At 62.3% G+C, this 25,980-nt stretch overlaps 7 protein-coding genes across 7 annotated transcripts in view; 2 read left to right on the plus strand and 5 right to left on the minus strand.

Moving 5' to 3' along the window:
- Positions 1 to 279: 279 nt before the first annotated feature.
- On the minus strand, positions 280 to 4,962 carry CHLNCDRAFT_24254 (hypothetical protein; the record flags this gene model as incomplete). Its single annotated transcript, XM_005846951.1, has 12 exons — positions 280 to 453; positions 630 to 965; positions 1,153 to 1,326; positions 1,444 to 1,569; positions 1,903 to 2,241; positions 2,293 to 2,911; positions 3,028 to 3,141; positions 3,440 to 3,558; positions 3,745 to 4,026; positions 4,213 to 4,468; positions 4,593 to 4,751; positions 4,892 to 4,962. Coding segments are annotated over 12 exons (2,769 nt in total), but the record flags the coding sequence as incomplete, so codon positions are not given.
- A 7,072-nt stretch (positions 4,963 to 12,034) lies between these two features.
- CHLNCDRAFT_35672 (hypothetical protein) lies at positions 12,035 to 13,055 on the minus strand. Its single transcript, XM_005846952.1, has 5 exons — positions 13,018 to 13,055; positions 12,759 to 12,773; positions 12,559 to 12,624; positions 12,288 to 12,362; positions 12,035 to 12,171 (listed from the first exon to the last, which is right to left on the minus strand). Exons 1-5 carry the CDS (start codon positions 13,030 to 13,032, stop codon positions 12,160 to 12,162), a joined length of 183 nt encoding a protein of 60 aa, XP_005847014.1. The 5' UTR covers positions 13,033 to 13,055; the 3' UTR covers positions 12,035 to 12,159.
- A 257-nt stretch (positions 13,056 to 13,312) lies between these two features.
- CHLNCDRAFT_134618 (hypothetical protein) lies at positions 13,313 to 15,408 on the plus strand (the record flags this gene model as incomplete). The annotated part of the gene is made up of 6 exons (XM_005846776.1): positions 13,313 to 13,459; positions 13,535 to 14,221; positions 14,444 to 14,602; positions 14,714 to 14,839; positions 14,967 to 15,177; positions 15,377 to 15,408. 6 exons carry the CDS (start codon positions 13,313 to 13,315, stop codon positions 15,406 to 15,408), a joined length of 1,362 nt encoding a protein of 453 aa, XP_005846838.1.
- Positions 15,409 to 15,448: 40 nt separating this feature from the next.
- On the minus strand, positions 15,449 to 19,221 carry CHLNCDRAFT_56182 (hypothetical protein; the record flags this gene model as incomplete). The annotated part of the gene is made up of 13 exons (XM_005846953.1): positions 19,000 to 19,221; positions 18,833 to 18,880; positions 18,312 to 18,627; positions 18,072 to 18,179; positions 17,748 to 17,925; positions 17,391 to 17,524; positions 17,031 to 17,163; positions 16,760 to 16,890; positions 16,539 to 16,634; positions 16,262 to 16,381; positions 15,913 to 16,124; positions 15,767 to 15,785; positions 15,449 to 15,472 (listed from the first exon to the last, which is right to left on the minus strand). Exons 1-13 carry the CDS (start codon positions 19,185 to 19,187, stop codon positions 15,449 to 15,451), a joined length of 1,707 nt encoding a protein of 568 aa, XP_005847015.1. The 5' UTR covers positions 19,188 to 19,221.
- A 167-nt stretch (positions 19,222 to 19,388) lies between these two features.
- Positions 19,389 to 20,656, minus strand: CHLNCDRAFT_35680 (hypothetical protein; the record flags this gene model as incomplete). Its single annotated transcript, XM_005846954.1, has 5 exons — positions 19,389 to 19,513; positions 19,598 to 19,739; positions 19,913 to 20,106; positions 20,193 to 20,331; positions 20,460 to 20,656. The coding sequence occupies 5 exons, from the start codon at positions 20,654 to 20,656 to the stop codon at positions 19,457 to 19,459; spliced, it is 729 nt and encodes a 242-aa protein (XP_005847016.1). The 3' UTR covers positions 19,389 to 19,456.
- Positions 20,657 to 22,697: 2,041 nt separating this feature from the next.
- CHLNCDRAFT_24136 (hypothetical protein) lies at positions 22,698 to 24,781 on the minus strand (the record flags this gene model as incomplete). The annotated part of the gene is made up of 4 exons (XM_005846955.1): positions 22,698 to 23,010; positions 23,260 to 23,556; positions 23,792 to 24,039; positions 24,338 to 24,781. 4 exons carry the CDS (start codon positions 24,779 to 24,781, stop codon positions 22,698 to 22,700), a joined length of 1,302 nt encoding a protein of 433 aa, XP_005847017.1.
- A 588-nt stretch (positions 24,782 to 25,369) lies between these two features.
- Positions 25,370 to 25,980, plus strand: part of CHLNCDRAFT_24150 (hypothetical protein) — a gene marked incomplete at both ends in the record, with an annotated part of 1,959 nt that continues 1,348 nt past the window's right edge. Inside the window, 2 exons of the mRNA XM_005846777.1 lie at positions 25,370 to 25,567; positions 25,824 to 25,933. Of these exons, the coding sequence (XP_005846839.1) occupies positions 25,370 to 25,567; positions 25,824 to 25,933 (308 nt within the window). The remainder of the gene's footprint in view (positions 25,568 to 25,823; positions 25,934 to 25,980) is intronic.

Raw genomic sequence — 25,980 nt, forward strand, 5'->3', positions numbered from 1 at the left:
CTGCAAGGGCCTGGACTGAGCATGACAACATGGCCAATGGTTAGGTGTCCCGCAGCGCCGCCGCCGCCGCTGCCACGCCGCCACCGCAGAAGCTGCTGCTGTGCCATGCTGGGGTGCAGGATGGCCCTGAGCTGCCACTGGCACTTCAAGGGATGTGTAATAGTGGGGGAGGGCAGGTGGGAGGGTCGGGAGAGAAACCTATCTGTACTTCCTGGCGGCACAGCGTCGGCGGGTCAACCTGACAAAATCACTGTTGAATTGAATTAGACACAAGGCTTGCTAACTATCGCTGTATTGGAACATGAGAGTTTTGGGGAAGGGCGGCGCTGAGGTGATGTTGAACTGCATACGCAGCTTGCTGTTGAGCTTGTAGTTGAGCGACCATTGCGTCGTCACATCCGACTCTTGCAGCTTGCGGATCATGGCGGCCTGCAACTTCTTACCGAACTGCATCTCACAGGAGGCAGGCAGTAGCATCAGTAAGAGAAATGGCAAACCAAAATACAATACTTGGGGCGTACCAGCCAAAGATGCATGCCCACATGCAGGTTGAAAGCCCCCAATCTGCATGTGCAAGCACCCTATCCTCCCTCTTTCCCTCTCCGCCTGCAGCTTGCCTGGATTTCCACCTCCGTCCCCATGGTAATGCTGCTGAGGATGTTGCTGGGGTCGGCCAGCGAGGGGTCCAGGCTCAGCAGGCCAGGGATGGAGGGAGCCGACACCAGGCGCCACCGTGTGCCGCCCACCACACCCTGGGTCTCAATCTTGGGCATCAGAGTGGACACTGTGGTACCCGCCAGCCGACTCAGTGCCAGCTGCCCGTCCTCCGCCAGTAGCGCAGCCTTGAGCTTGTCCTCAAACAGCCGCGCCGCGTCTGCCGCGTCCAGCTGCTCGCCGCTATCGGGACGCGACTTATTGCTGATGTAGTGAAGCGTCAAGTGTTCCTGCCACTCGCTAACCTTGCCCTGCAGTGGGTGCCAGTCATTCAGTGGCTCTTGCACACGTGTTGGGCAGGGCATGACAGCCAGCATGAGAGGCGTGAAGCATCTAAAAGCAATGCCAGCCGGCAGCTGGCCGGGACAAGACAATAAACGGTGCCTCATGCTGCAGTGCTTAGTCCTGCCTCAACCCCTGCACACCCACGCCGCCCACCTTGATGGCGACGCGCAGATCGCCGCCATTCATGACCAGGTCTACCAACGGGTCCAGCCCCGACTGCTCAGGCTGGAAGGTAATGAGGTTGGCGTGCTCGCGGTCCAGTGCCAGCTGTGTGGCCACCAGGTTGACGTCGCCGCTGGGCAGCCGCACTGTGCCGTTCACCCGCACCTGCAGTCATGGAAGCAGGACATGAGTGAGGTCTCGCTGTTGCCCCAGCCCAGCTGCGATACACTGGAATGACACGCAATGCCCCTCCCACCAGCTACCCCGGCCCTAAACACACACCTGGTCTGGGTGCGCGGGCCCGCTTACTGCCAGCTCCCCCTCCACACCAAAGTTCATGACCAGGGGGTACATGGCACGCAGGTCGGGGCCCAGGCAGATGGACAGTCGGTCGAGGGACACATTGTGCTGCCCCGCATCCTCAACGATGTGCTCCACTGCCTCCACCTGCAATGGATAGGCGGGGCCAGTGGGGCACCGCTCATGGTGGAGCAATGCAGCAAGCACAATAAAAAAAGACTGCTCACCTCCTGCTTCATTACCGCCTCGAACTGCTGCGCCACACCGCTCTCGCCACGCGTCAGGATGTCAAACACTTTGGCCACCGACATGCCGCCACCACCTGCCGCCTGCCCGCCGGTGCCCGTGGCACTGGGGGTGAGCAGCATGTTACTGCCGGCAGAAGCAGTGCCGGCAACATCTGCACCAAGTGCCCAGGTAGGTGAGCAAGAGAGCAGGCACATGATAGGCAGGGTGAGCTCGAGTCAAACACGCAGGGGTAGCATGGATGGCTAGAGGTGCGGAAGGAGCAGGCGCTGACTCCATGCAATCATCGTATGAACACCAGAGCTTTGCCCCATATATTGATGCATTCCCTTGCCCCATAGCAGTTCGTGCACCTGGTGCACCCTGGGGTACAATGAACACTATGCCCTTGCTAAATCGCATGCCACCAGCCACGGTCGGACTGGCCAGGCTATTGGTGAGCACTAGGGAGGCATCGTACTGGCCGCTGTACAGGTTGCGCACACGCAGCTCCAGCGCTGATGCCTCTGCCAGCAGCCGGTGCGGTGCCACGTGCTGCTGCATCTGCTGAATTGGTGTCAGCAGCGGCGGGCCGCGCCCACCAACCCCGCCACTGTACAGGGGCAAACTGCCGCGAGCACGGATATGTCCACGCCGCCCGCACCGTGCCTCCAGCGACTCCACCGTCAGCATGCCGCCCCCAGCCCGGACCTCGGCGCTTGCATTGGTGAGCGGGAAGCGCAGCAGCGGGCAGTCGAGCGTGGCACGACTGATGCTGGCACTGCCGCTCAGGACCGGCTGCTCCACAGTGCCCCGTAGCCGAACGTCGATGGCGGCCAGCCCCCCCTGCCAACGCAGGTCAGGCGTGATGCTAGTCAGCAATGCCATGCCGCCATCCTTCACATTCAGCCGCACATCCATCTGCTGCTCGCTGCCCTTGCCGCCGCTGCCCGCTGTGGCGGCATCTGCAAGAGGCACCACGCCGCCGGCTCGCACGTATCCCGCCTGCCGGTGGCCCTCAGCAGGCACCACTTCAACGTTGAAGCTCAGTAGCTGCGCCTCGCTCAGCCGCGCACTAGCTTGCGCCTGCGACAGGCGCGTCTGGCCTGAAGGCCGGGAAGTAGTAGCAACGGGAAGGCCAGCATAGTGAGCAACAAATAGCACGTCACAACAAGACGCAAGATACGTGTGAGGCATGGCCAGGCACACGCATGAAGACCATGGCCTTTATGGGGGGTGTTTATCCTAGAAAGGAGTGAAGCGTGCAACGCCGATGCATTTAGTGCCCTGCGGCTTGCCATTCAATACTGTCAAGCCTTTCCCCAGCTGCCTCTCCCCCACTCACCTACTGCCGCATCATACAGGCGCACCGCCACTTCCCCCGTGGGCTGTGCCCTGCTGCCCGCAATGTTGCCAGACACGTAGAGTAAGCCATTGATGGGTGAATCGGCGTCGCTCAGCGCGCCGCCCGGCAGGCCCAAACCCTTAGTGGCGCGCCCCACTGCATTGGTCAACATGCCCAGTGGACGTGGCGAGGCAATGGGCTGCGGCCGTTCCGCGGGCACGGCAGGCGCAGCGTGCTGCAGCGCTGGCACGGCCCTGCAGTGGAGAAGGCAGAGGGGCACTGGGCCTGCTTACTCCCACAGGAGATTGAGCCTCCTGCTGCTCGGAGACTTTGCAAAGGAGCAAGAATGTGCCCAGACCATACTTGTCTGCCATTGGCGGGCCGGTGTGTGCAGGCTCCCTAATTCACCTGAAGATGGGCTGCAGCGTGGCCATGGGGAAGTCTGTGAGAAGCAGCGAGGCATCCTGGTGCTCGCCTAGCAGCGAACCCCGCACTGACAGCTTGGCATCGCCCGCCTTGAGCACAACCTGGAGGCAGAGTGAGGTGGCAGTAGCAGGCGGCAGCAGCAATTCAGCCCAATAAAAGCCTGGTCTGCAGCTTCATTGCTTCCCAAAAAAAGATGCCAGTTCCAGCCAAGTATGGAGTCTTCAATGGTGCACTACTTACAAACACCACCTACCTACCTCCAACCACCACATCCGCCCACCACGTACCTCTTGCAACTGCACGCCCTCCTCTGAGTGGTAGCTGCCATTGGCCACCAGGGCATCCAGTGAGTAGCTGCCCCACTGCCACGACTGGCCCTTGACATCAAAGTCGCAGCTGGTGGCGCTGCTGCCGCCGCCGTAGGCCTGGATGCTGCCACTCCACTGCCCCCGCATGTCCTGCAGGCCGGGCAGGTGCAGCTCTGCACCGCCACGTACCACATCCTGGTGACGGGCACCCGCGATGCCATCAGATGCAGCTGGCTGTGACCGCTCGGCCATCAACCGCAGCTGGGTGTTCAGCTCGGCGGCCTTGATGCTCGACTGCTCGATGGCCTGCAATTGCATGGGGGCGGAATGGCAGATGCGGGTGTTGTATCTTACCTACTTTCAGCTGTTTGCCTGCAACTGGCCACCCATCTGGGGATACATTCCTTTTTGAGTCACACACGCAAACAAACCGCTGTAGGCAGCAACGGCACCCTGTCGGCGTGCCTGCAGGAAGGCGGCCTTAGCGCGCTCATACTCTGCTGGTGACAGCGACGTGGCGCTCTGAAGCAGCCGTGCTGCTGGCACAATCTCCTGCAGCTCCGCCCATGGCACAGACACCTGCATGCGCCAGCGGCCACCCGCTGCCGCCGCATCGCCAGCCGATGCTGGGAGGGCCAGTTCGGCAGCCGAGCTCGGCAGCGGGGTGTTAGGTGGCAGGCTGTACTCGCCCTGCATCTCATACCTGCACCAGAGAGGCAGCAGCGTTGAGGAGTGAGATGCCTTGACGCTGCGGCCAAGAGAACGGAACAAGGGCAGCAAGGCACACCCCAAGCCTCTTGCCGCCGTGCCACACCGTCTGCACGCACCTGCTGCGCTGCTGCTGCAGCACCAGCTTCTCCAGCCGAACCACATCGCGCTCCCAGCGGAAGCCCCCACTGAGGCTATCGCCGCGCAGGCCGCTGTAACGAGGGTTGGCCAGCGACACCTTTCCCCGTCCCGTGTGCGTGTCAAAGTTCAGACTGCAGCTGATTTCCTGCGTATCCAGATGCAGCAACAATAGGCAGTTGCGCCACAGGCAGCAACAACTGCCGTTATTGGGACATTTGGCTGGCTGGCTGCCGATCCATTGTGCTGTGGCCAAGTTGTTCTGTCCTGCCCCGATAACATGCCACGTGCCTGCAGGTCTCCGCGCAACGACGCCAGCTCCAATTCATCCAGCTTCAGAGCAGCCACCTGTGGTCAGCAGATAACAGCAGCAGGATCCTTGCGTCGCCCTACAGCTGGCACGCCCAGCACCCTGCCATGCTCTTGCACGTGCAAGCACACCCCGCCCCCCCTCCAAACCACCCACCTTGAAGTCCAGCTGGGAGCCAGCAGCATTAATGTCTGCTGCCACTTGCAGCGGACCACATCGCATCTGCAACCCGCTGCCGCCGCGTCGCACAGGCGTTTGCGGCTGTAACTGATCGGCTGCTGCTGCCGCCTCGCCAGGCTCGGTGACTGCCTCCACTGCTGGTTGCGGGCCACTTGCACCAAGCGCACCCGCTGTCAACACTTGGCTGGTATTTCCAGCTGCGTCTCCCGCGCTTGCTGCCAGCTGCTGCTGCTCCTCACCGGGCACAGAGGCAGGCAATGGCAGCGCCAGGTCCAGATCCAGGGTCTCACTGGCCCGCATACCCTTGCCGTGCACGCTAATGCCGGCGCCTGACACTGACAGCCGCCCCGCCAGCTTCTGGAACAGCTTCAGCTGGTTCACCCGCATGCTCTCCAGCCCCAGATCCCCCTCAAACACCCAGCTCCCGGTTCGGCTGGTGCCTCCGCCATTAGGCGACGTTGCAGGAGCTGCATGGCCAGCATCCACAAACGCCTCCCGCTGTACCACGCCTGACACCTTGGCCCGGCCGTTTAGCTTGAGGCGGAGCGGCTGCCCTGACTGCGCCGCCAGCTGTCGCAGCGCCGCCTCGCCATCCAGTGACACGAGTGGCACCACGTCCAGTCCCCGCAGCCCCACCTCGCCATCCAGACCCGCCACGTTGGGCTTGGCCAGCGCCGTAGCCTGCACCTGCGTCACCGCCGCCTTGACATCCTCCAAGCTGGGGGGCAGCAAGTGCGCGGTGACGGTGGTGTCAGCGTGGGGTGAGGACATGGTGAGCTGTGCGGCGGTACGGCGCAGCTGTGCTGTGCAGGAGGCAGATGCCTCTGGCAGCTGAGCCGCCACCTCCAACGTCGGCTCCAGATGGCTGCCCTGCATGAGGACGACAACAATGGTTCATCATGCGGAGTAGCTAGCTGCACTCTCCAGCTTATAGACAACATGGATTCAACCCCATGGTAGCAAACGCACCTGCAGGGTTGCGGTCAAGCTGGCATGCCCCAGCACCATGCCCGGCGGCAGCAGCATGCCCTCAGGCAGGTAACGCCGTGCCACTGCCTCTGCCACCAAGTCCTGCCCCTCGGCACGCAAGGACACAGCAGAGGGGTCCATCTCGGCGCGTGCTGCCACCCACATGCTGCCAGAGCCTCGCAGCTGCAACACCAGTGTGGGGCAGGGTGGCAGTAGGCAGGTGGACAGCAAGGCAAATGGACAAACAAGGCGGCAATGCGCTGCGCTCCAACAATTTATGCCATGAAGCACCTGCCCGCCATCTGCCAGCACCCCATGCGCCGAGTGCAGCTCCAGCCTCTCCTTGGCCGTGTCCAACGCGAACACGGCACCTGCGCTCGACAGGGGCACACGGTCCCAGGCGCCCACTGCGCCCGGCTCTGCCAGCATTGCCGCCAGCGCCTCTGTCTGCTCGCAGTCAACCAGCTGCACGGAGTCAGGGCGCACTGCCCAAGCAGTGCCCGAGAACACCGGCTTTTCCAGTGGGCCTGTCACGTGTAACACGCCTGCAACGCTGCCCGCCACTGGCTGCGGCGTTGGGCGCACCCCCAGCGTGGCGCGCAGCTGGTTCACCTCCACCCCCGGCACGCTGGCGCTCAGCCGGTACTGGCCAGTCTCGGGGTTTAGGTCCAGGTCGCCTGCAATGAGCAGGGCGGGGGATGCGACAGGGCAGTGCAAGCCGGATAGGACAGTGAGGGCAGCCCAGCGATCCAGAAAGGGTTGGGCAGCCAGTGCACCAGCACCTCCGATACCCCTGTTACCCCTGTCATGCCCCCAACCCGTCAATCACCCCATCTCACCTGTCAGTGTCATGGGCACTGCGCCAAAACTGCCACTGGTGTTGTGCAAGTAAAGGCGGTCACGCTCAAATAGCAAGTCCAGGTTGGCCCCACTGATGTCATCAGTCGCGTCCCAGAAGTGGAAGTTGGCGCCCCTGTGGTGTGTCAGGACCCGGTGCATGCATCATCCATGGTTGCTCAACAGGTTGCTCAACAGGAACAAAGGTCAGCAGGCACGCCGGCACAAGAGAAAGCACCAGGCACAGCAGCTCTGCTGTGAAGGGTCCTCGTGGGGCATCCTGGCTGGCACCCCGCAGCCCACCCACCTAACGTCGACACGTCCGAAAAATTCGGGAAAGTGCCAGCTGGCAGCATCATGCGAGTAAATCCTTAACTCGCCGTCCGCCTGCACGAACAAGGGGTTACAGGTGGCAGGCGTTGCAGCGCATAGAAGCGGTGTGCCTAAAACATGTCAAGCCTTTACAACCAAGCAGCCCCTCCACAATGCCTGCTACGCTCACCCTGCCATCATTGATGTCCATGGGCAGTTCAATGAGCCGCTCGATGAGAGGGGCATGCAGGGCCCGACCCTCTACCCGGATATCCAAGATGGGCACCGTCTGGGTGGTGGCAGCTGGCTGCACGGCCTCGCCTTGCACACTGCTGGTGGCGACCGCCAATCCCTGCGTCTCCACTGGTGGCACCGCACCACTAGTGATGCCGCTGGCGTCTAAGCGCACCCGCAGCTTGCCACCTGTGGGCCGCCCACTGAAGGCAGCAGCAGTAGATGTTGTGCTACTGCTAGTCTCTGCTGCCTCCTCAGGGCCGGAGCCGGAAACCGCAGCTGACCCCACATGCCCATAGGTGCGCATGGCAGCAATGCCAGTGGCATTGCGCAGGTGGCGATGCGCGTGGGGAGATGGCATGGTACACTTGGCGGAGGAGGGCTGGCGCTCATGCGGCATGGCAGTGAGGTCCAAAGACAGCGTATCGTAACAGGGGCCGAGACGCACATTCTGCGGGCCAAAAGAAAAGATGGACCTCTAGATATGCGCCAACCCTGTGGCAGGCTGCATGGCTAGCCTGGCAGCCAGTCGGGCCAAGCATAAAGCAGGAAGGCAGGGCAGGCAAAGACAGCAAGCACGCACCACTGCCACGTCTTCAAAACGCCGAGGTAGCGCCTCGCCATGCACATGCGCATCCACAGTGGCGCCCTGCACTTGGATGCCGCCCAGCGCCACCTCAACCCCACGCAACTGGCTTGCTGCTGCATCCACTGCCATCCGCACATAAGTTTGCAGCGTGCTGCGCCGGTTTCCTGCAGAGTAGCATGCCCACAGACTCAAACCAGGCCTCATCCAATTCAGTCACGGTCCATGAAAGAGCCAAGCAGCACTGTTAACGCACTGGCATCAATGAGCGCTTCAGGCGGTGCAGGCGTGTAGCTTGGTCCACTGGTCGCCGTGAAGTAGCCGGGGTGCATGAGCGGCGGCCGGCGGGAGCTGCCCGCCTTCCCCACCCCCGCCCCCTCATGGTCGGCATCGCCGGCAGGGATGGAGTCCGGCAGCTGGAAGGCGTCATTGGCAGCATCTGCGCATCCACCCTCAACTGAGCCGATCGCCATGGCAGGCACAGCGCCCTCCTTGGCCATCACAGCAGCAGCAACCCCAATGTCTTGATGCTGTGGCTCCTGCTGGCCAGTGCCCAGCCGGCCGCCAATCAAAGCGGTGGCTGGTGGGCGCTGGTGTGACCAAGGTAGCGAAGCAGAGCCAACTACAACAAGCAGCAGGCGAGCGCTTGTGGGGTGCACAGCGACAGAGAGCAATGCAACTGAGGCAGCCCGCTCCCCATTAACAGCAAGCTCCATTAAATACGTGCCACAATAGCGAGTGCCAGCTGTAAGCCAACCCACCTTTCTTGCGCTGCATCACTGCAGGATCCACAACCACAGCAGCGTAAGCGCCATAGGCAGCACGGCTGACCCGGGAAGACGGCTTCAGCTCCTCGGGAGCCTGTAGGACCCCAATCCTGTTGACCCGACTTGCAGCACCAGTGCCTGCCTGCCCTGTCCCATGCAACTGCTGGCCACATGCTGCACTGCCATCAGCCATGCTGCTGTTGCTGGCCGCAGAGGGGGATGAAGCTGCCACTGCCGGCAGCTTGAGTGGCGACAACGTGCCCATAAGGGCAGGCAGCCTGTTGATACGCACCACTGCTTCCTGGCGCTGTTCAGCTGTCATTGTCATGGCTGGTTCTGCTGTGGCTGTCCCTCTCACCACAGCAGCAGGAGGAGTGGGAGAAGCCTCGTCAATCTTTGCCTCGGCTGCCACTGCTGCAGTTTTGGCCACCAAGTGCTGCAGCGGGTGTGCTGGGTTGGCAGTATAGAGTTTGCCGCTGTGGGCTTGGAGGGAGTGTAGCTGCTTAGCGAGTGCCGCTGCGGAGGCACAGCCCCGGGCCATCCTGCTGGAAACAATGGCAGCACTGTTTTGCTCAACACCAACCGCAGGTGCAGGTGCTGGATCAAGGTGTGGTGCCACTGCTAAAGTCGTCTGCCGCTCTTTTTCCCGCTGCGCCTGTGCAGAACCTCTCCGCCTACGCAGCTTCCTGTGCTGCGGCTCATGATGGGCACCCTGCTGCGCAATCGTTGCTGTGTTCAGCGCTGCAGCATTGGTGCTGTGTTCAGCGGGCTGGGTCCGAGACTTGCCAACAGCAATGGCAGTTGGCGCAGCCTCAGCAGCGCCCTGGTTGCCAACCAAACTACTACTGCAGCTGGTGGTCAACTCTGCTAAGGTGCGCTGTGCTATGTTATCGCTGATAGCCGCTATGCCAGCACAACGGGCCAATGGCGTGCCTTGCAGCTGCTCCAATGTATAGCCGCGGCCTGCCTGCAATCGCAAGGCATTCAGCGCTGCCACTTGCTGCTGTCGCTGCATGCTCTTGCCGATTGGTTGTCTTGGGGTGTTTGGCTGTGTACGCTGCACATCCTGCTGTTGAGGTGGCTGCTGAGGCGGCACAGGTTGCTGGCCCTGAGTCTGCCAGCTCAGCTTGCCACCAAAGATGCCACTGCCGCCACCACTGCTGCTGCCAGGAGCCGAGCAAACCAGCTCCGGGGGCTGCTCATTGGGCTGCTGCTGCTGATGAATGGAAAAACGGTCGCTGGCGCTGTGGGAGCGGCTGGGGCCGCTGTCACCGTTTTGCTGTTGGGATGAACTGCTGCCAAACCCCATTAGCACCACTGTTGGCTGCTGCTCAGGAGCTCCTGATGAGTGCTGTGCAGCCACTACTGGTGCACCCTGTGCTAGCTCCCTACCGAGTCGCTTCAACAGTTCCTGCAACTGCTGGCTGCTGGCTGCTGCCCGGCTTGCAGCCGCCTCCATCCGCTCTCGAGCATCTCCAGCAGCAGTCCCCGTCGGTACTGCTCCCACACCTTGGGCACCAGCTGTGGGACTGCTGCTGCTTCTGCCACCACCAGGTGACGACCCAGCACATCCGGCACTTCCACCATTAGTGGGAGTGCTGCCGCCCTCACTGCCACCACCGCTGCCGCGACCTAAGCCCGGCACAAAGTTCCGGGCTGAGGGGGAGGTGTCCTCGGGGTAGCCGAACCAGCTATAGTTGCTGGCCTGGACAAGGTCCACCTTCGGGCACGCAGACGGGCACAAATTGCAAGCCTGGGTGTGGGTGGTGTGCATAGGTGTGTGCGTGTCTGGGGCTGTAGTGTCGGCCCTCACAGTGAGGATGCAAATGGTGGCAGCGTCCATCCCCCCGGGGCAGTCTGCCTACACAGCCTAATAGCCCCACGCACCTGCGCGCCCCGCGCCTTGACCGTCAGCACCACCCGCCCCTGCAGCGCCGACTGCACCGGGTCCAGCACGACTGTTACCTCCTGCACCTCTGCGCTGCTGCGCTCCACGGTGCCCGGGCCAACACACACTGGGCCCAGGCTACCAAGCGGCGTCAGGCCTATCAGCCCCGTGGGCGCCACCCAGCGCACTGCCCCCAGCGCCACCTCGCGCTGCAGCATAGCGCTGGCGGCCGCCTGCACTTGCGGCAGAAGCTGGCGGTTGATGGCCGGCACGCCCCACGCATTGGCGACTAGCGTGGCTGCCGCCGCCAGCATGCCCAGGCCAAGCGCCAGGCGTGCCAGGGCATGCTGCAGCCAGAGGCGCTGTGCTTCCCAGAGCGCTGCGGGTGCGGTGGGGTGGGCGGGGGGCCCGCAAAGAGTCGAGGCGAGTAGGTCAGCACCAGGGGGCGGGTGACTGCGTTTGCAGCCAGGCCTCTCACCAGCACACACCTTGCACCGCCTGCCGGAAGGCAAGGCCCAGCGGCTTCAGCTTGCTTCGCAGCTCCAGCAGCGCGGCAAGGGGCCCATCGTCGGGGGGCCAGCTGGATGTGCTGTAGACGTGCAGGGTTGTGCGCCGCCGCCAACGCTGCCTGCTGCGAGGCTGTTGCCAGTGGGGGGGCAGCAGGAACTGGAACCCTGCATGCATGCATGCATGGATGGCCACGCTAGCCGTAGGATGTAAATGGGCATCGATGGGATGGCATGCACACACCGTACAGGCACGTAAGGCACGTGCCGCTGCACCCCCGGCAAGCGCACCTCGGGCGGCGGCCCGGCGCCCGCACAGTGAAGCGGGCTGGGCTGCGGGTTGCTGCAGGCGCGGGATGCTGCTGTGTAGGCGCCAGCTGCTGCGTGGGCCGGCAGGCAGCAGCTGCATGTTCTATGGCCCCCCCGACTTGAAAATTTTGCAAAGGCGCTTCCAGCTCGGGGCCGGCTCTGTCGGCCACATGTGGTCACACTGATGGCGCAGTGAGGAGCCCCACCCTTTTTGCTGCACCCTCCTTCATAGGTGCAGGACAGCCTGGCAGTCAGGCAGTCAGCATTTCCCCCCTGCCCTCTTCAGCTGTCCAATACGGGCAGTGGCAGGCTCGTGCAGTGTAGAAGCAGCAACACGCGCGGTCGGTGCTGCAGCTGGCCAGAATGCGCGGCCGAGGCAGCAGGCAGCGGGTGGTGTCGCAGGCGCCTACCCTGGGCAGCAAACAATATCAATGTGCAGCCAGCTCTTGTGCTGTTGCTGTTCACAAGCTTCATCCTTGTGCGCTGATTCAAAATCATTAATTTAATGTGTTAGGCGTGTTGACACCGTTCAAGCGATGAACAAGGCGGACGGAGTACGGGGGGTCCAGCTTGGTGGTTGGGCTTGTTGAGGGCAGAAGTGAGCAGGGGAGTGGCGGGAAGCACGTACATGAGCGAGTACGGACGAATTATTACTTGATTTCCTGCATGGCATTTCCAGGGCAGCACATGAACTCGTGAACATGTCAAATTCGCTGAGCAGGGGCAAGAGAGTGCCATGCGTACTCGTGTCAGCGGTGCCAGCGGTCTGCCCACAAACCTTGTGCAGGGTGTAGCGCCGCAGGTACTTGTTGTACTTCTTCAGCTCCATCCGCTCCGGCGTGTTCTTCTTGTTCTGAACAGGGACAAGAGGGGCCGACCGAAGGGAGGGGCACAACATTGGCATCAGACTCAACCTAAGGCTGCTTTGGGGATCCACCGACGACCTAATGGTCAGGCGGCTCCCAGGAGCCTCCAACAGCTGCGCTTGATGGATGGCGCCGCACAGCCGCGCATGGAGATATGCTGCCCGCAGGTTGCGTTCCACACACCTTCTGCGTGGTGTAGCGCGATGGAGTGGCACCCTCGCCCCGCGCCTCGGTGCACTCGAGCGTCACCTGCAAAGCACAGACCTTTCCCTGGTAACTGCGCCGTGCTGCTCTGTGGTGTCAAGCAAAGCAGCAATGGTGAAATGCATGGGTGGGCCTTGCAGGATGCAGGCCCTGCAGGGCCCAGCCTGCAGTGGACTCACAATCATGCGCACGCCCTGCAGCGCACGAGGCAGCACAAATTTATGAGCACCATGTGGGGAGCGATGGGCGTGCCCACCGAGATGGCGCCCGGCGGCGGGCCGACGAGCTTGGCGGCGAAACGCCCGGCCGCGGTTGGCGGCGCCACGCCCGGCCGTGCCGCAGTGCCGGAGCTGGCCGCCATACGCCATACGCATGTGCTCCGCTGCTGCAGCCTGCATCACGCTGCCTGCACGCCGCTCCAGCCTTCCATGGGCTCACCTTCTTCTTTGCCATGCAGGTAACCTGCCGAGTGGCATTGCTAGACCGTTGTTGTGGAGCTGCGGTGGTGGTGGTGAAGGTTTGGCCGAAAAATGCGGTGCGCAGAGCCTGCATGTTGTCACCGCCGCTCAGCAACCGCCGAAGACCACCACGATGTTGCTGAGAAAACAATGTGATGCGGAGGTGCATACGGCAGCTGCATCGCCCTTGCCTTCTTCCCCGCCTGGGACCAGGAAAGGAAACCCCGGCTGTGTACACTCCCGTTGGAACCCTGCGCCCCAGAATTGCCCCGGCCATGAAGTTGAGGGTCAAGCACGCCTCCGGGCAGCGCATAGCGTTGCAGGTTTCCAACAACGCAACCCTGGGCGAACTGCACGCACAGGTGGCCCACGCCGTGCTGGGTGCCCCAACAGCGGGCGTGACGCTGTCCTTTAACAACAAGGTCAGGAGCGTGGGGTCGCCAGCTGAGCTGGCACCGCGCCGCCGCCGGACTTCACTCCATCACTTCCCTCCGCAGGATCCACTGCTTGGCGCACCCAACACCCCGCTGAGCGAACTAGGCGTTGCCAATGGCGACCTGCTGTGGCTGATGACGCCGCCACAGCCTCCGCAGCAACAGGAGCCTGGCGCTGCCACCAAGCCGGCCGCGCCCGAGGCCAAGCGAGCTCGCGACAGAGGGGCCGATGCAAACACGATGCCGCCTGCGGCGCAGGGTTTTTCAACGCTGCAGCAGGACAGTGGCAAGGGCAAGAAGGTGCTGGTTGGTACTGCCCCAGCGCCAGCCGGATGCAGTGGGTTGGAGCAGGGGGTGCAGCAGCAGGCGGCCGAGGTGCAAGAGCACCTGGAGCTGCTCGCAACCAGCCAGCGAGTCCCAACTTACCTTCTGCGCACTCTCCAGCACAGCTGCACCCAGCACACCCAGCCTGCGGAGCTGCTGATGCTCGCAGCGCATGCGGCAATGCTGGAGACGGGTTTTGTGCCCAGCTGGGTGGCGCTGCCAGCCGGCTCCGGCAGCATCTACCATGTGGCGATGTCTGGCAGCTGCTGGGCCACCCGCAGCATTTGCAGGATCAGGTATCACCTGGCGAATGGCGGCAGCATGATGACCGAAGCCACGCAGGTGGCTGGGGGCACCAGCGAGCAGCAACAGGGCCCGGCCTTCACGCTGCAATGCAGCAGCCTGGGTGGTGGAGTCGTGCTGGCGGTGACCGCCCGAAAGCACACGCGCTACCTCTCACTGCCAGCCGCTGGCTTTGTTCATCCCTTGGCTGCACCTGCGCCATCAGCAGCATGTGGCGGCGATGCAGCACCCAGCAGCAGCCAGATCTTGGCCTCTGCCACCCATGCTGCAAGCGGCACGGCACCAGCGCATAGTGCAGTGCAGTTGCTGGCTGACGGCGGCCTGGCGGTTGCAGGCTGGCTGCAGCTGGACCCTGCCAGCACTCGGCGCTTGTGGACAGCACTCAAGGACGGTCTGGCCTTTCCCATGCTGCTGGCGGCGTACGCTGAGGCAGGGCTGCCGCCGCCTGTGGGGCTGCTGGCCCTGCCAGAGGACATCAAGCACCGCCTGCTGGAGCTGGTGGAGGTGTGTTGTACTGCTGCTGGAGCTGTCAATTGCTGTGCCTTGGTTCCTCCACATCAGCACGTGTAGCATGTTGCTGCTCGTCTTCACCGACCGACACGTCGCTCCCTGCAGGCTCAGGACCTGGCATCGCTTTGCTGCACCTGCTCGGAATTGCGTCACCTGGCATCTCAGGACGAGCTGTGGCGCCCCCTGTTTGAGCGCGAGTTTCCCCATGCGCCGCCTTACTTTACCGCCCAGGTGCGATGGGAAGCAGCGGCTGGCAGTTGGCAGCTTTTTTGGACCAAGCCAGCCTATGTGTGTATCACGCCTGCTCATGCCTCTCACCTGTCTACCCTCACACCCGCTGCCCACCGCAACAAAGCAGGCACAGCAAGGCCGAGGCTACAAGTGGGCATTTGCGCAGTGCTGGCGCGAGCGGCGGCAGCGTGAGGAGGCACTACGTCGTGTCCGCGCCCGCTCATTCATGCCCGCCGTGCCACACTTTGGCGTGCCCCGGCCGCCCTTCTACCCGCCGCCACTGCGCCCCGGCTATCCTGGCATCGTTGGCGGCGACTTTGATCGCCTGCCGCAGTTTGGTCCGGGCTCCGGGCTTCCCGGACAGTTTGGGGGTATTGGCAGGCGGCATGGCCGAGGTGGGCTCGGTGGCTTCGACATGCACTGATTACAGTACCCAGCCTTTCCCCCGGTTTGTCCTGCCCACCTGCTTGCTGGATGCCATAACCGTGGCCTGCAGCACATCCACGATTCCCGCGCTTCCCGTTTTGACACCTGTAGCCAGCATGTACCATAAGTGCGCATATCTGTAGCAAGTTGTATCAACTCGATGTCTTGTCAAGTTATAGCCGGTCAGGGGGTAAAAATGATGGAGGGCTGATTGCAACAAATGGCAACAAAGCAAAATAGAGGCAGGGGGAGCAAATCCACAACCCGAAAAGATACAAGGCGAATTGGCGCAACTACTGTGCCATGTCCAGCAGCAAAGAGGAGGACAGAGAAAAGACAGCAAATGGTGGAGACGCTAAGAACCTATAGCACAATTCCATTCCAGCTTGGGCTTGGAAAGAGTGTCAGGGACAAGTGAGCAGTGGCAGCAGCCTAGTGCATACCGTTGGCAGCGGCAGCTGCAGTCTTCTCGAGCCGGAATCCCGTTCCCGCTTCATGCACTGCCTTGATAGCGCGGCCGCTGCATCAAGGGTTAAAACATGCCACATGCCACACTTCAAAGCCGCCCCCGACCACTTTGCTGGGCTGCAATGCAAGCATTCCCATCAATGCCTGCCTGCCGCACCATCCAGGGAACGCATCCCCACCTTATCTCGTGCGTGTTCTCCCATTCAGGGTCCCACTTGAGCGCTTCTGGCGTGGAGCAGGCAATGGAGAGGCCCTGAGGCACGGTCTTGATGGCATCGGGATGCGGGAAGTGTGATTGGAAGATGGAGCGCAGCAAGAAGTACTCGCGTGTGCGAGGCGGATGCTCTGGGAAGCGATCAAACCGTGACTCCCACATGTCGTCCGTCACCACCTGCAGATAGCGGCAACAGCGCCTCATGATGTGGGACGGGGGCCTGTGTGTGCCAGTGGATGGACCTGCTGGGTGTACAAGCAGCAAGTGTGGCAGGAGCCTCCAGATGCCAGGTCATGATGACAGCCCTTATCCACCTGCGCCGCATACTCCTTGAGCCCATCCACCCAGTCATACCCTACGCCGTCGCTAAACTGCTCCTTCTGGCGGAACAGCACCTCATCCGGAAGGTAGGGGTGGTCTGGCTCATCAAAGGCCTTCACGTGAGTGGCAGGGGGCCGAGCCAGATGCATGAGACGCTGGCAAGAATTATGAACCGATACTGGCAGCAGCTGCTGCCTACCTCAGTACCTCAAATCGCACCCAGAGCTGTCTCTCATGCCCACCCAGAGCTTTCTCTCATGCCAACCCCACCTTGCGCAGGATGTACTTTTCCAGCTTGGCGTGCACGCCATCGGGCTTGACCGACAGGTTGGGCATCTTGTCCGCGGCGTCAATGTTCATCGCCACCTGCGTGATCGGGGACACACAGCAGGAGAACCAGAGGAGGTTGAACGCGCCAGATGGATGACCTTGCAATAGCAAGTCCACAGAAGCAGTCAAGATGGCGGCTAACCCCTGTCAGACGCACACACCTGCAGGAACTGCTTGTCCAAGAAGGGAACGCGGGTTTCGAGGCCAAAGGCAAAGGGCGCCTTGTTGGCGCGCAGCACATCCCACTGGTGCAGCCGTGTCACGAGCCGCACACACTCGCGGTGGTACTCCTCTGCAGAGGCGGTTGCAGGCAGTCAGGGAGAGCAGACAGGAGGGTAGAGGGCGGGCAAAGCAAATGTGGGGCTCAGTGTTGACTGGCGCCCACGACTGGTGCCCACGACTGCAACATGCCCAGCTGCCCAGCACAGCCACCTGGTGAGGGCGCCTTGTGGAAGTAGAGGTAGCCGCCAAAGATTTCGTCGGCACCCTCCCCCGACAGCACTACCTTCATGCCCATCGCCTTGATGCGCTGGCTGAGCAGGTACATGGGCACCGCCGCGCGCACCTGCAGAGGGGTGGGGTGGGTGGGGTGGTCGGGTGGGGTGGCGGGCCGGGGGTGACGAAAGTGTGTGTGTGTGTGTGGGGGGGGGGTACACAGCGAAATACCGGACCACCCCCACCCAGCCCACCCCCACCCGACCACCCGCACAACCACCCCAACACGCACACCATGGCCCACCCAATCCACCCCAAGCCCACCCTGACCGCACCCCAACCCCATTCTGCTCAAACCTGCTCATAGGACTCAATGTGCCAGATGAGGTCGTACAAGGCGTCAATACCCTCCTCCACGGTAAAAGTGAACTCGTGATGAATGGTGCCCAGGAAATCGGACACTTTCCGCGCGGCAATCAGGTCAGGCGAGCCTTCAGGGACAGTTGACATGCGGTGCCAGGTAGGGGCAGGCAGCAGCAGGTCATGTGTGTGTGAGTGTGTGTTTTGTTTGTGGGATGCCCAGGGCCTGGAAGGCAAATTGCTGCTCCGCTGCCTACCAATCCTTTGACTTTGACACAGGTGCTTGCCTTGACCAACATTGACTGCCACACCACCTGCCCACAACAGCATCAGTGCCCCACACCCTGCACTCACCCTTAATGCCGATGGAGTAGGTGTGGAGCTTGTGGTCAGGGTCAAACGCGTTCTTGGCCTCCTTGATGTGCCGCACCGCCACGCTGGCCACCAGGCTTGAGTCTAGACCGCCGCTCAGCAGGATAGCCAGCGGTGCGTCGCTCATCAGTCGCTTCACAACCGCGTCGATGAAGGTTTGCTGCAGCGGTGAGTGGTTGGGGTGGCAAGTGCCATGTTCAGGCCCATGGGCGCACGTGGATGTGACGAAAATGCAGGCAGTGGCGTTCCACCACTGCCAGTTTCATGCAGTGCTTCTTATGGTGCTCTTTTCCCTCGCCCCCTTGCCTTGAGTAACGGCAGATCCACGGGTGTCTTAGGGATGTTCTCCAAGCTGATCCAGTCGGGCTTGAACCACCGTTCCAGCTTGCCCGTGCTGCTACGGTACACATGGCCCTGCAGCACACCAGCCAAAAGGCGCAACATCAACCAGTTGCTGGTGGTCAGGAGAGCCTTCCACAATGGTTGCAGCGGCAGCAGCTCTCGACAGCACCGCAGATAGTAGCAGCCCAGCAGCCAATTGCACACCGGCGGGAAGCACTCAATGTTGGTGCACTTGGTCTGCAGCGCCTTCATCTCGCTAGCAAACCATACTGAGCCGTCAGCGCCATGGCCCCAGTAAAGGGAGCAGATGCCGATGGGGTCTCGCGCTGCGCAAAAGTAGCCTGTGCGCTCGTCCAAAATGATGCAGGCAAAGATGCCATCCAGGCTGTTCCACAGCTCATTGGTGTCGCCGTACTTTTGGTACAGGTAGCCCACCACCGCCGAGTCAGAGCGCGAGTGCAGGTCCACGTCTGCCAGCTTGGTGGCACGCAGCACCTCGTGGTTGTAGATCTCCGAGTTGCTGCGGTCCATGCGTGGAAGCACACATCAGCACGGGAGGGTGGGCAGCCAGCCTCCCCGGCTCAACCAGGCTCAGCCTGGCTGCACATCGCTGCCGTCTTCGCAGAAAATGCAGGGGGTAGGGCTGCCTCTCTTCTCCCTTAACCATGCTCAGGCTAGGCGGTGGCTGCACCACCCGCCGCCACTCCCAAGCTGCAGGCACTCACAGGGCCCAGGCGATGTTGCCTTCTGGTGTGGGGATCCGGAACGGCTGCCTGCAGCAATGAAGCAAGGGCAGGGAGTGAGCACAGCCCAGCGAGCAGTTACTGTAGGGCATGCCCGACATGCAGGGCAGCCACAGGTGCTGCAGAACACGCAATGCACCCGTCCTCACCTGCCCGTGTCAGTGGGGTCCACAATCATGAGGCGCTCGAAGGCGATGAAGGCCCTGCCATCCGCAGCCTGGTAGCACGAGTTCTGGTCTGGGCCCCTGTGTCTCAAAAGCCTGCTTAGCTGCAGAATTTCCCTCCTGTTCTTCTCCGCGTCGCCCGTTATCCCCAGCGCCGCGAGTATGCCGCACATGGTGGCGTCCCAGAGCCTAGACCTCTGGTTCTGCACTGGCCGATGCAATTAAGAAGAAGAAGACAGAAGCAGGAGAATGGCCTTGGCGCCTGCCAGGTGGCATGACCCTGGGCCAGCGCATCATTGCATCATGTGCGTCGCAGGCAAGCACTGGTGGGGGTACTGTGCACTGTGCACGGCCTGGACAGTTGCCACATCTTTGGCGTGTTTTATTACAGGTTGGTTGGGGAGGCCAGCTTATCACAGGTCCACCAATACAGGTCCACCTGTTACGGCGGCGTGCCCTGGAACTCCAGGGGCCGCTTGCCGTCCACCAGCTCTTCCACCTGGCAGATGGGGGACCAGGGCATGCATGAAGAAGCAAACAACTTTGTCAAGGGCGGTCAAGGTTTCCTCCCGCAACGCCTCACCAGCTTCTCAAATGCGGGCCGCGAGTGCAGCTCGCAGAACGCAAGCGGCTCGCCGTCGGTGGAACGGAAGGTCAGCGTCTGCCCAGCAACGTGCCCGCACAGCACATGGAAGGAGCGGCAGCAGGTGCCCATCGCGCACTGTCTGCAGCGTGCGCAGAGCCAGAACACGGGGTGAGGCGACATGCTTGTGGCGGCAGGTGTAAAATAGTATGCAAATTTATGCCGTGACACGGCATTAAAGCCGGTGCCGCGGCCCTGAAGCCGTGCCACAACACCATTTCAAGAATGGTAACAGAGACTGCAAATGTCACTCACACTGAGCCGCCGCCCGCCTGCTTGCATAGCTCACATCGCAGGCGTGTACGTGCTGCGGTCAATTTGTCAAGCCGCACTCCTGCCATCTGCTCGTGATTGGCCAGCTCAATCTCGGGAACCCACAGCGCGCAGGCCAAGTGGCAGTGCACTGCCTTTGGCTTGCCCGCTGGCACCAGCCGCCCCAGAGACGCTACCTGTGCCAGCAGCGGTGCAGATGTTGAAAAGTGACAAAGCTGGGGCTTGGCAAGACCCAACAAGGGGCGCATGCAAGCATCCTGACCTTCTTCACCGCGCTGCCCACCATAGGGCACACGCAGCAGTTCGCGCCCCACGGGTTCAGCTTGGCCTTGCACGCCTCGCACAGCCACCTGCCCTTGGGTACCGTGCTGACGCCATAACACATTTGGTGCACCGCCACGCTGCAGCAAGCGCAGGCAAGGCACTGGCAACTTGCTGTTGCTGCCACTGGGCGTTCCATCAGCAACCAAGGCAAAGCTGGCCAAGTTGACGAGGCACCCGCTCCGGCCAGCCCTGGAGCGAAGCGCACCTGCAGCCCTTGCCCTCGCACAGCAGGATGACGTTGCCAGCTACAGCATCACCATCGAAACAAACGCTGCACACCGCGTCCTCCTCACTGCCCTCGCCCTCGCCACTGTCTCCTCCCTGCCATGCCGGGTGGACTGCCTTCAGCTGTGGCAGCTGAATGGCGGCATCAGATGCGGCAACGTCCTCAGCCACCAGCATGAACAGCCCGTGCCGCTTGGTGCCACCTCCCTCCTGACCGCTGCAGCATGCATCAGGGTTGGCGCTGCGAGCCTGCTTCCTAGCTCGGCCCATTGTCTGTGCCGATGACGGGCCGCCGCCATGCTCCTCCTCAACCGGCTCTGGCACCGCTGCTGCTGCCAGTTGGTGCCGGCTGTTGCCCCTGCCGAGCGGCTCCCTTTCATTACTATGATTGCCATCGCCCCGTTCGCTGGCCACAAAGCCAACCACGGCAGCTGCGGCAGAGCTGAGCCGGCGCACGCGGCCAGTGCGGCGTGCAACCGTCACGGCGGGCAGCGTGAAGTCATCCTCGCTCTCCGAGCTGTCTGCCGACTCATCGTCATCTGGGCTTGCATCCTCCTCGCCCTCGCTGCTGCTACCGACTGCTGCCTCCTCCTCATCCTCCTCGCTACTCTGCACCACAATTGAGTCGTCGTCCTCGCTCTCGTCCGCCCTGCACCACATGGCATGGTGGCACAGCATTGCATGAGGGTGCGCGATAAGGCCGCTGCAAATGAAACACTAGATTCCTGGCATCCCCCCCAAACAATACTCTGAGAGTGGACCTTCAAAGGGAGGTGGAAACAACAAGTGGGATGTAGAGGGAAGATGGGCGCCATGCGGCAGCATGCCACGATGAAGGCAACAGCACCACGTCACTTGATGCAAAATACAGGTTTCCAGCCGTCTTGAGGAGCTCTTGCCCATGCAAACGCCCCCACAGTGCATCTGCCTCCCTCCCCACTACCCCCAGGTAACAGAACAGGCTCATGTGGTGCCTGAGTGCTGGTCAGGGGCAGCTCCAAACTTGTCCGTACACCCAGGCCCCCCCTTTCTTTTCAGCCGCCCACATGCCCGGAATCTATTTTATTTTCGCTTGCAGCAGCTAACAGACGGCGGTATGGCAGGCCACTGCAGCACGGAATGAATGATGCTGGAGGCACGGAAGTACTACACCTGGCTGCCCATGATGGCAGCCGACACACCTGCCACGCTTGGTCCCGCGGCTGCGACCCCTACCCCATCTTCCCGCGATCACGATGTGCTTGGCATTGCCGCTGTCCACCTGCATGGTGGTGGGGCGGCCTCGGCCACCCCTGCTGCGACCTCCACCTGTGGCACGAGCTGCCTGCTGCGCCGACAGCTCCTGCCCCGTGCGCGCCCTGTACTTGAGGGCCCGCAGGTGCACGTTAATGCGCCGCAGGGCATCTATCTGCTGGCGCAGCAGGTGCAGCTGCCCGGGTGTCAGCACCTGCGGCAACGAAGCGGAGGCGGCGCGCGTGTGGGTGGCGGAGCGCGGCACCATCTGGCAGCGGCGAGCCAGCGCATTGATACATGCCAGAAGATTGTTACCGGGCAGGCCTGAACAGCAGAGACCTGACGGTCGTTGAGGATGGGCAGGACGTCCGTGGTTTGTGGAGGCATAGTACTCGTATGGGTGTGCCGATCATCGCAATTTTATTGCGTGCTACACAGCCGGGCCGGTGTGAAGGGCCGTTGGACGTAGCGCAACGCAGCAAGTGGCGGCACAACCGTGTACGCATGGAACCAAGGAAATCGTACTGATTGGGCTCTTTTTGGAGCTTCGCGGGACGGTGGCGATACAGTACTGCGGCCGCGACCACCACGAACTCCTCGGCGCAGCCTCTGCAGCAGTAGCAGCAGGGAGAGGGGCGGCCCGGGCCTGGCCCCTGGCCCCCCGTCCCCCCACCCCTGTGCGCCACTCGCCGCCTGCCGCCCCCACCCCGCCTGTCGCCCATCCACTGCACCGCCCCCCCTCGGACTCGTGCACTGAAAAGGCTTCTCTTGCTCGATTGACGTCGATAGCTTGGCAGCGTGCAAGCCCCCAGTTACTGAGGAAATGATACTGAAAACAACCGCTGCTCGTCCTGCCAGGCCAGTGGTCGGCAGCTGTCCTGCCAGAGCAGTCACGAGCGGCATTTATGATTAGCTCAAAATGAAATGCAGGGCTGTAGCAAAAGGGCAGCTAGGCAGGGAGGGGCAGCAAACAGCGCAACCGCCCTCACACAAAGTGCGGTTCTGCGCCATTTCTGCTGCTGCGGGGTCCCTTCTTGCTGCTCTCTGGCGTGGCTGCCGTGGCGGCCGCAGCAAGTGGGCCCGGGGCTGCACCGTAGAGCTGCGGCGCCGGCAGAGTGGACAGCTGCTCTGTTGCAACCTTCATGCCGTGTGCTTTGAGGCAGTTGACCGTGGCGGGGTTTGCGGCCACGAGAACCACGGAGGAGACGCCAAGGTCGCGCAGGATGTGGGCTGCCACGCTATAGTCCCGTGCATCCACCTGTGGGGCGCGGGGCGGGGAAAAAGCAGTGGTATCATTGCTCGCCAAGGCAGCAAATTCCAGTGCTGGCGCCCCTGGCGCCCCTCCCAGTCAAGTAGTAAGAAGGGGATAGCTGGCTATCCGGTGTGGGGAGAAAGGAAATTGCTGGCTTGCCTGGACGGCAAACTGGCAAACATGGAACCTGCCAACTGGCAAGGGCTGCCCTGGCCCAAAAGTCCTCAGCAATAGCACGCTGCATGCGCCACCCACCGGGAAGGTGGCATCATCGAGCACTGCAGCGTTTTCGCACGCCTCTGCTTCTGCCGTCGCATGCGCCTGCAGCTCCTCTGCCAGTGGGAGCCCTCGCCCCTGCTGGCCACGCAGGTACACCAGCACCCCACTGCCTCGCGCTCCTATGCCTGCCAGCGCCGCATCCAGCTGGCTGCCACTGTCGCACCGTGCCGCACCAAACAGGTCGCTCAGCATGCTCTCGCTATGCACTCGCGTGAGGACTGAGTCTGCATGCCGCACTCGCCCCATCACCAGTGCTATGTGCTCCGTGCCATCCAGCAGGCTCCGATAGGCATGCGCCGTGAACTCGCCATACCTGTGGCAGGGAGGCAGGGAGAGGGGCTGAATGTCAGTGTGTAAGGATGCGGCTGCTACAAGTGTGGCAAAGAGAGCAGATTTGGTATGTTATAGGCGGAGTACTTGAGCTGAGTAGTTGTCATGCAGGCACGGAGCTAGCAGCCCAGCTCAAAATGCTAGGCACCAGCAGTACTGCCAGCTGCCACAGCTGCAGTTTTGCTCCGCACGGGCCAGATGCCGCTGTCACATCTCACCTTGTGGGCAGTGGTGCCACCGCTGTGCACTCCACAAGTGGATCGTACTTGAGTCGATACCGCACAAGGTCGGCAATGGTGATGCACTTGAGGCCATGCGTCTTTGCAAACTGCAGCAGCTGCGGTGTGCGTGCCATGGTGCCATCAGGGTTCACAATCTCGCACAGCACACCTGCGGGCTGGCACTTGGCCAGGCGGCAAAGGTCCACTGAGGCCTCAGTATGGCCAGGTCGCCGAAGCACCCCACCCTGAGAGGCAGGCAGGGCAGGAAAGGAGCATTTGTGTGTAGGGGGTGGGGGAATGGGTGATGCAGATGGGGCAAGCAGCAGAGCACAGACGCTCAGCTGGGGCTGGGCCAAGGCGCAAAGAAGGCGGCTGGATTTGCAGGCGCAGGGGAGCAGAACCACGGCAGACTACAAAGGAACGTCGGCAAGGCCCAGGGCGGCATAAAAGCGCAAACCAGACGTGCAAAAAGGGGACGCAGAGGGACCCCGGCAAAGACCGGCCAAAATCAAGCAGGCCCCCCCCCCCCCCCCGGCCACGCACCGCTCTGGCACGCAGCGGAAAGATGTGCCCAGGTCGCTTGAAATCCTCGGGACGCACATCTGGATCTGCCAATGCGCGAAGCGTGGCGGCGCGGTCGGCAGCGGAGATGCCAGTGGACGTGCCGTGGCGCAGGTCCACAGTGACTGTGAAGGCGGTGCACATGGCCTCCTCGTTCTCTGTGGAGCTGACCATGAGTGGGATGCGAAGGCGATCAAGGTCCGCGCCCTCCATGCCCACACACACCACGCCGCTGGTATGGTTGACGATGAAGGCCATGGCGGCGGGGGTTATCTTGTCGGCAGCGGCAATGAGGTCGCCCTCATTCTCGCGGTCCTCATCATCGAGCACCACCACCAGCTCGCCTGCTGCCACGGCCCCCAGTGCGGCATGTATAGAGTCAAAGCCGGGCGTTGGCTCCGCCAGGTCGCAGTCGCTGGTACCCATGAAGGCGGGGGAGGAGGTGGACGAGGCAGCGGCGGCTGCCGACCTCGACCGCCCAGCTTCCAGCGAGGGCCGGCGGCCGCTGCCAGGGCTGCTGTTGCCGCCACTGCTCCTGCTGCTGCTGCTGCTGCCGGCCGCTGTTCTGAAAAGCAGGGACCGGGTGCCGGGGCCCCGGCGGCTCCCTGTGTTCTGCGCTGCTGGTGGGGCCGGCAGTGCCCTGCATGTGTATGCGGCCAGCTGCATGCTGCCACGAATGTGAGCCGGGTGGGCTGCGGAGCCGAACTCCGTGGTGGGAGGACGTGCGTGCGAGCTAGCTAGCTATATGGGCACACAATGAGGCTGGACTCGTACACTAGACTGCAGGGGAGGCTGCCTTGCTTGTCGCCTATGCAAGAGGATAGGAGCGTGATGCCTTTCTGCACAAAAAGACACGCCAGCACCATGTACTCTTGCTGCCAGAACTCTGTGCTGCATTTCTGACATCGCCCCAGCGTTGCTGCACTTGCTTGCTGGTCCCCCAGCCTCATCCAGCAACGCTCACCCCCTCTGCATTGCACAGAGCTGCACGGCATCATGGCCAGCTTTGCGGCTATGGCCGCCAAGGACGCCAAGCAGACGAAGCTTCCGCTGAAAGTTGTGCAGCTCGAGGGTCAGGTGGTGTTGAAGATAGCCAAGCACTGCAGGGAGAGTGATGCCTCGCTCAGAGATAGCGAGGCCACTGTCACCGGCCAGCTGCTGGGCCTGGATGTGGGCTCCACGCTGGAAATCACAGACTGCTTCCCCTACCCGGTGCGCCTGCCCGCCCACACTGGCGCGACCCGCCACCGCTGCCACGCACCGTTCTCTGTTGCGTTTTTTTTTTTTTTTTTTTTTGGAGGAATGCATGCAGCTGCTTAACCAAATTGTTGTCTTAAGCCAGGGCAAAGCGGTGCCTGGGATCCCCCCTATGTGCGTCTTGTTCATTTTGGACGCTCGACGCCGCCAACCAGGTGTTTGTGGCCGAACAGAACGTCATTTGGACCCAGTGGCTGAATGTTGGCTGCAGGGCAACGCGGGCGAGGAGGAGCAGGAGGCGGTGGGCGAGGGGGAGAGCTACCAGCTGGAAATGATGCGCTGCATGCGCGAAGTCAACGCCGACAACAACACTGTGGGCTGGTGCGTGCGCGGGTGGAGGCTGGGGGGTGGGGGTGGGGTGGGGGGCT

This window comes from Chlorella variabilis (genome assembly GCF_000147415.1).
Source record: "Chlorella variabilis unplaced genomic scaffold CHLNCscaffold_12, whole genome shotgun sequence".
Classification (NCBI taxonomy): domain Eukaryota; kingdom Viridiplantae; phylum Chlorophyta; class Trebouxiophyceae; order Chlorellales; family Chlorellaceae; genus Chlorella; species Chlorella variabilis.

What these genes read in the sequence shown, in the direction of transcription:
- CHLNCDRAFT_35672 (XM_005846952.1), bottom strand. An exon ending in CGCGCTACACCACGCAGAAG is followed by an intron (nt 12,363 to 12,558) that starts GTGTGTGGAACG and finishes GTCCCTGTTCAG; the next exon opens with AACAAGAAGAACACGCCGGA.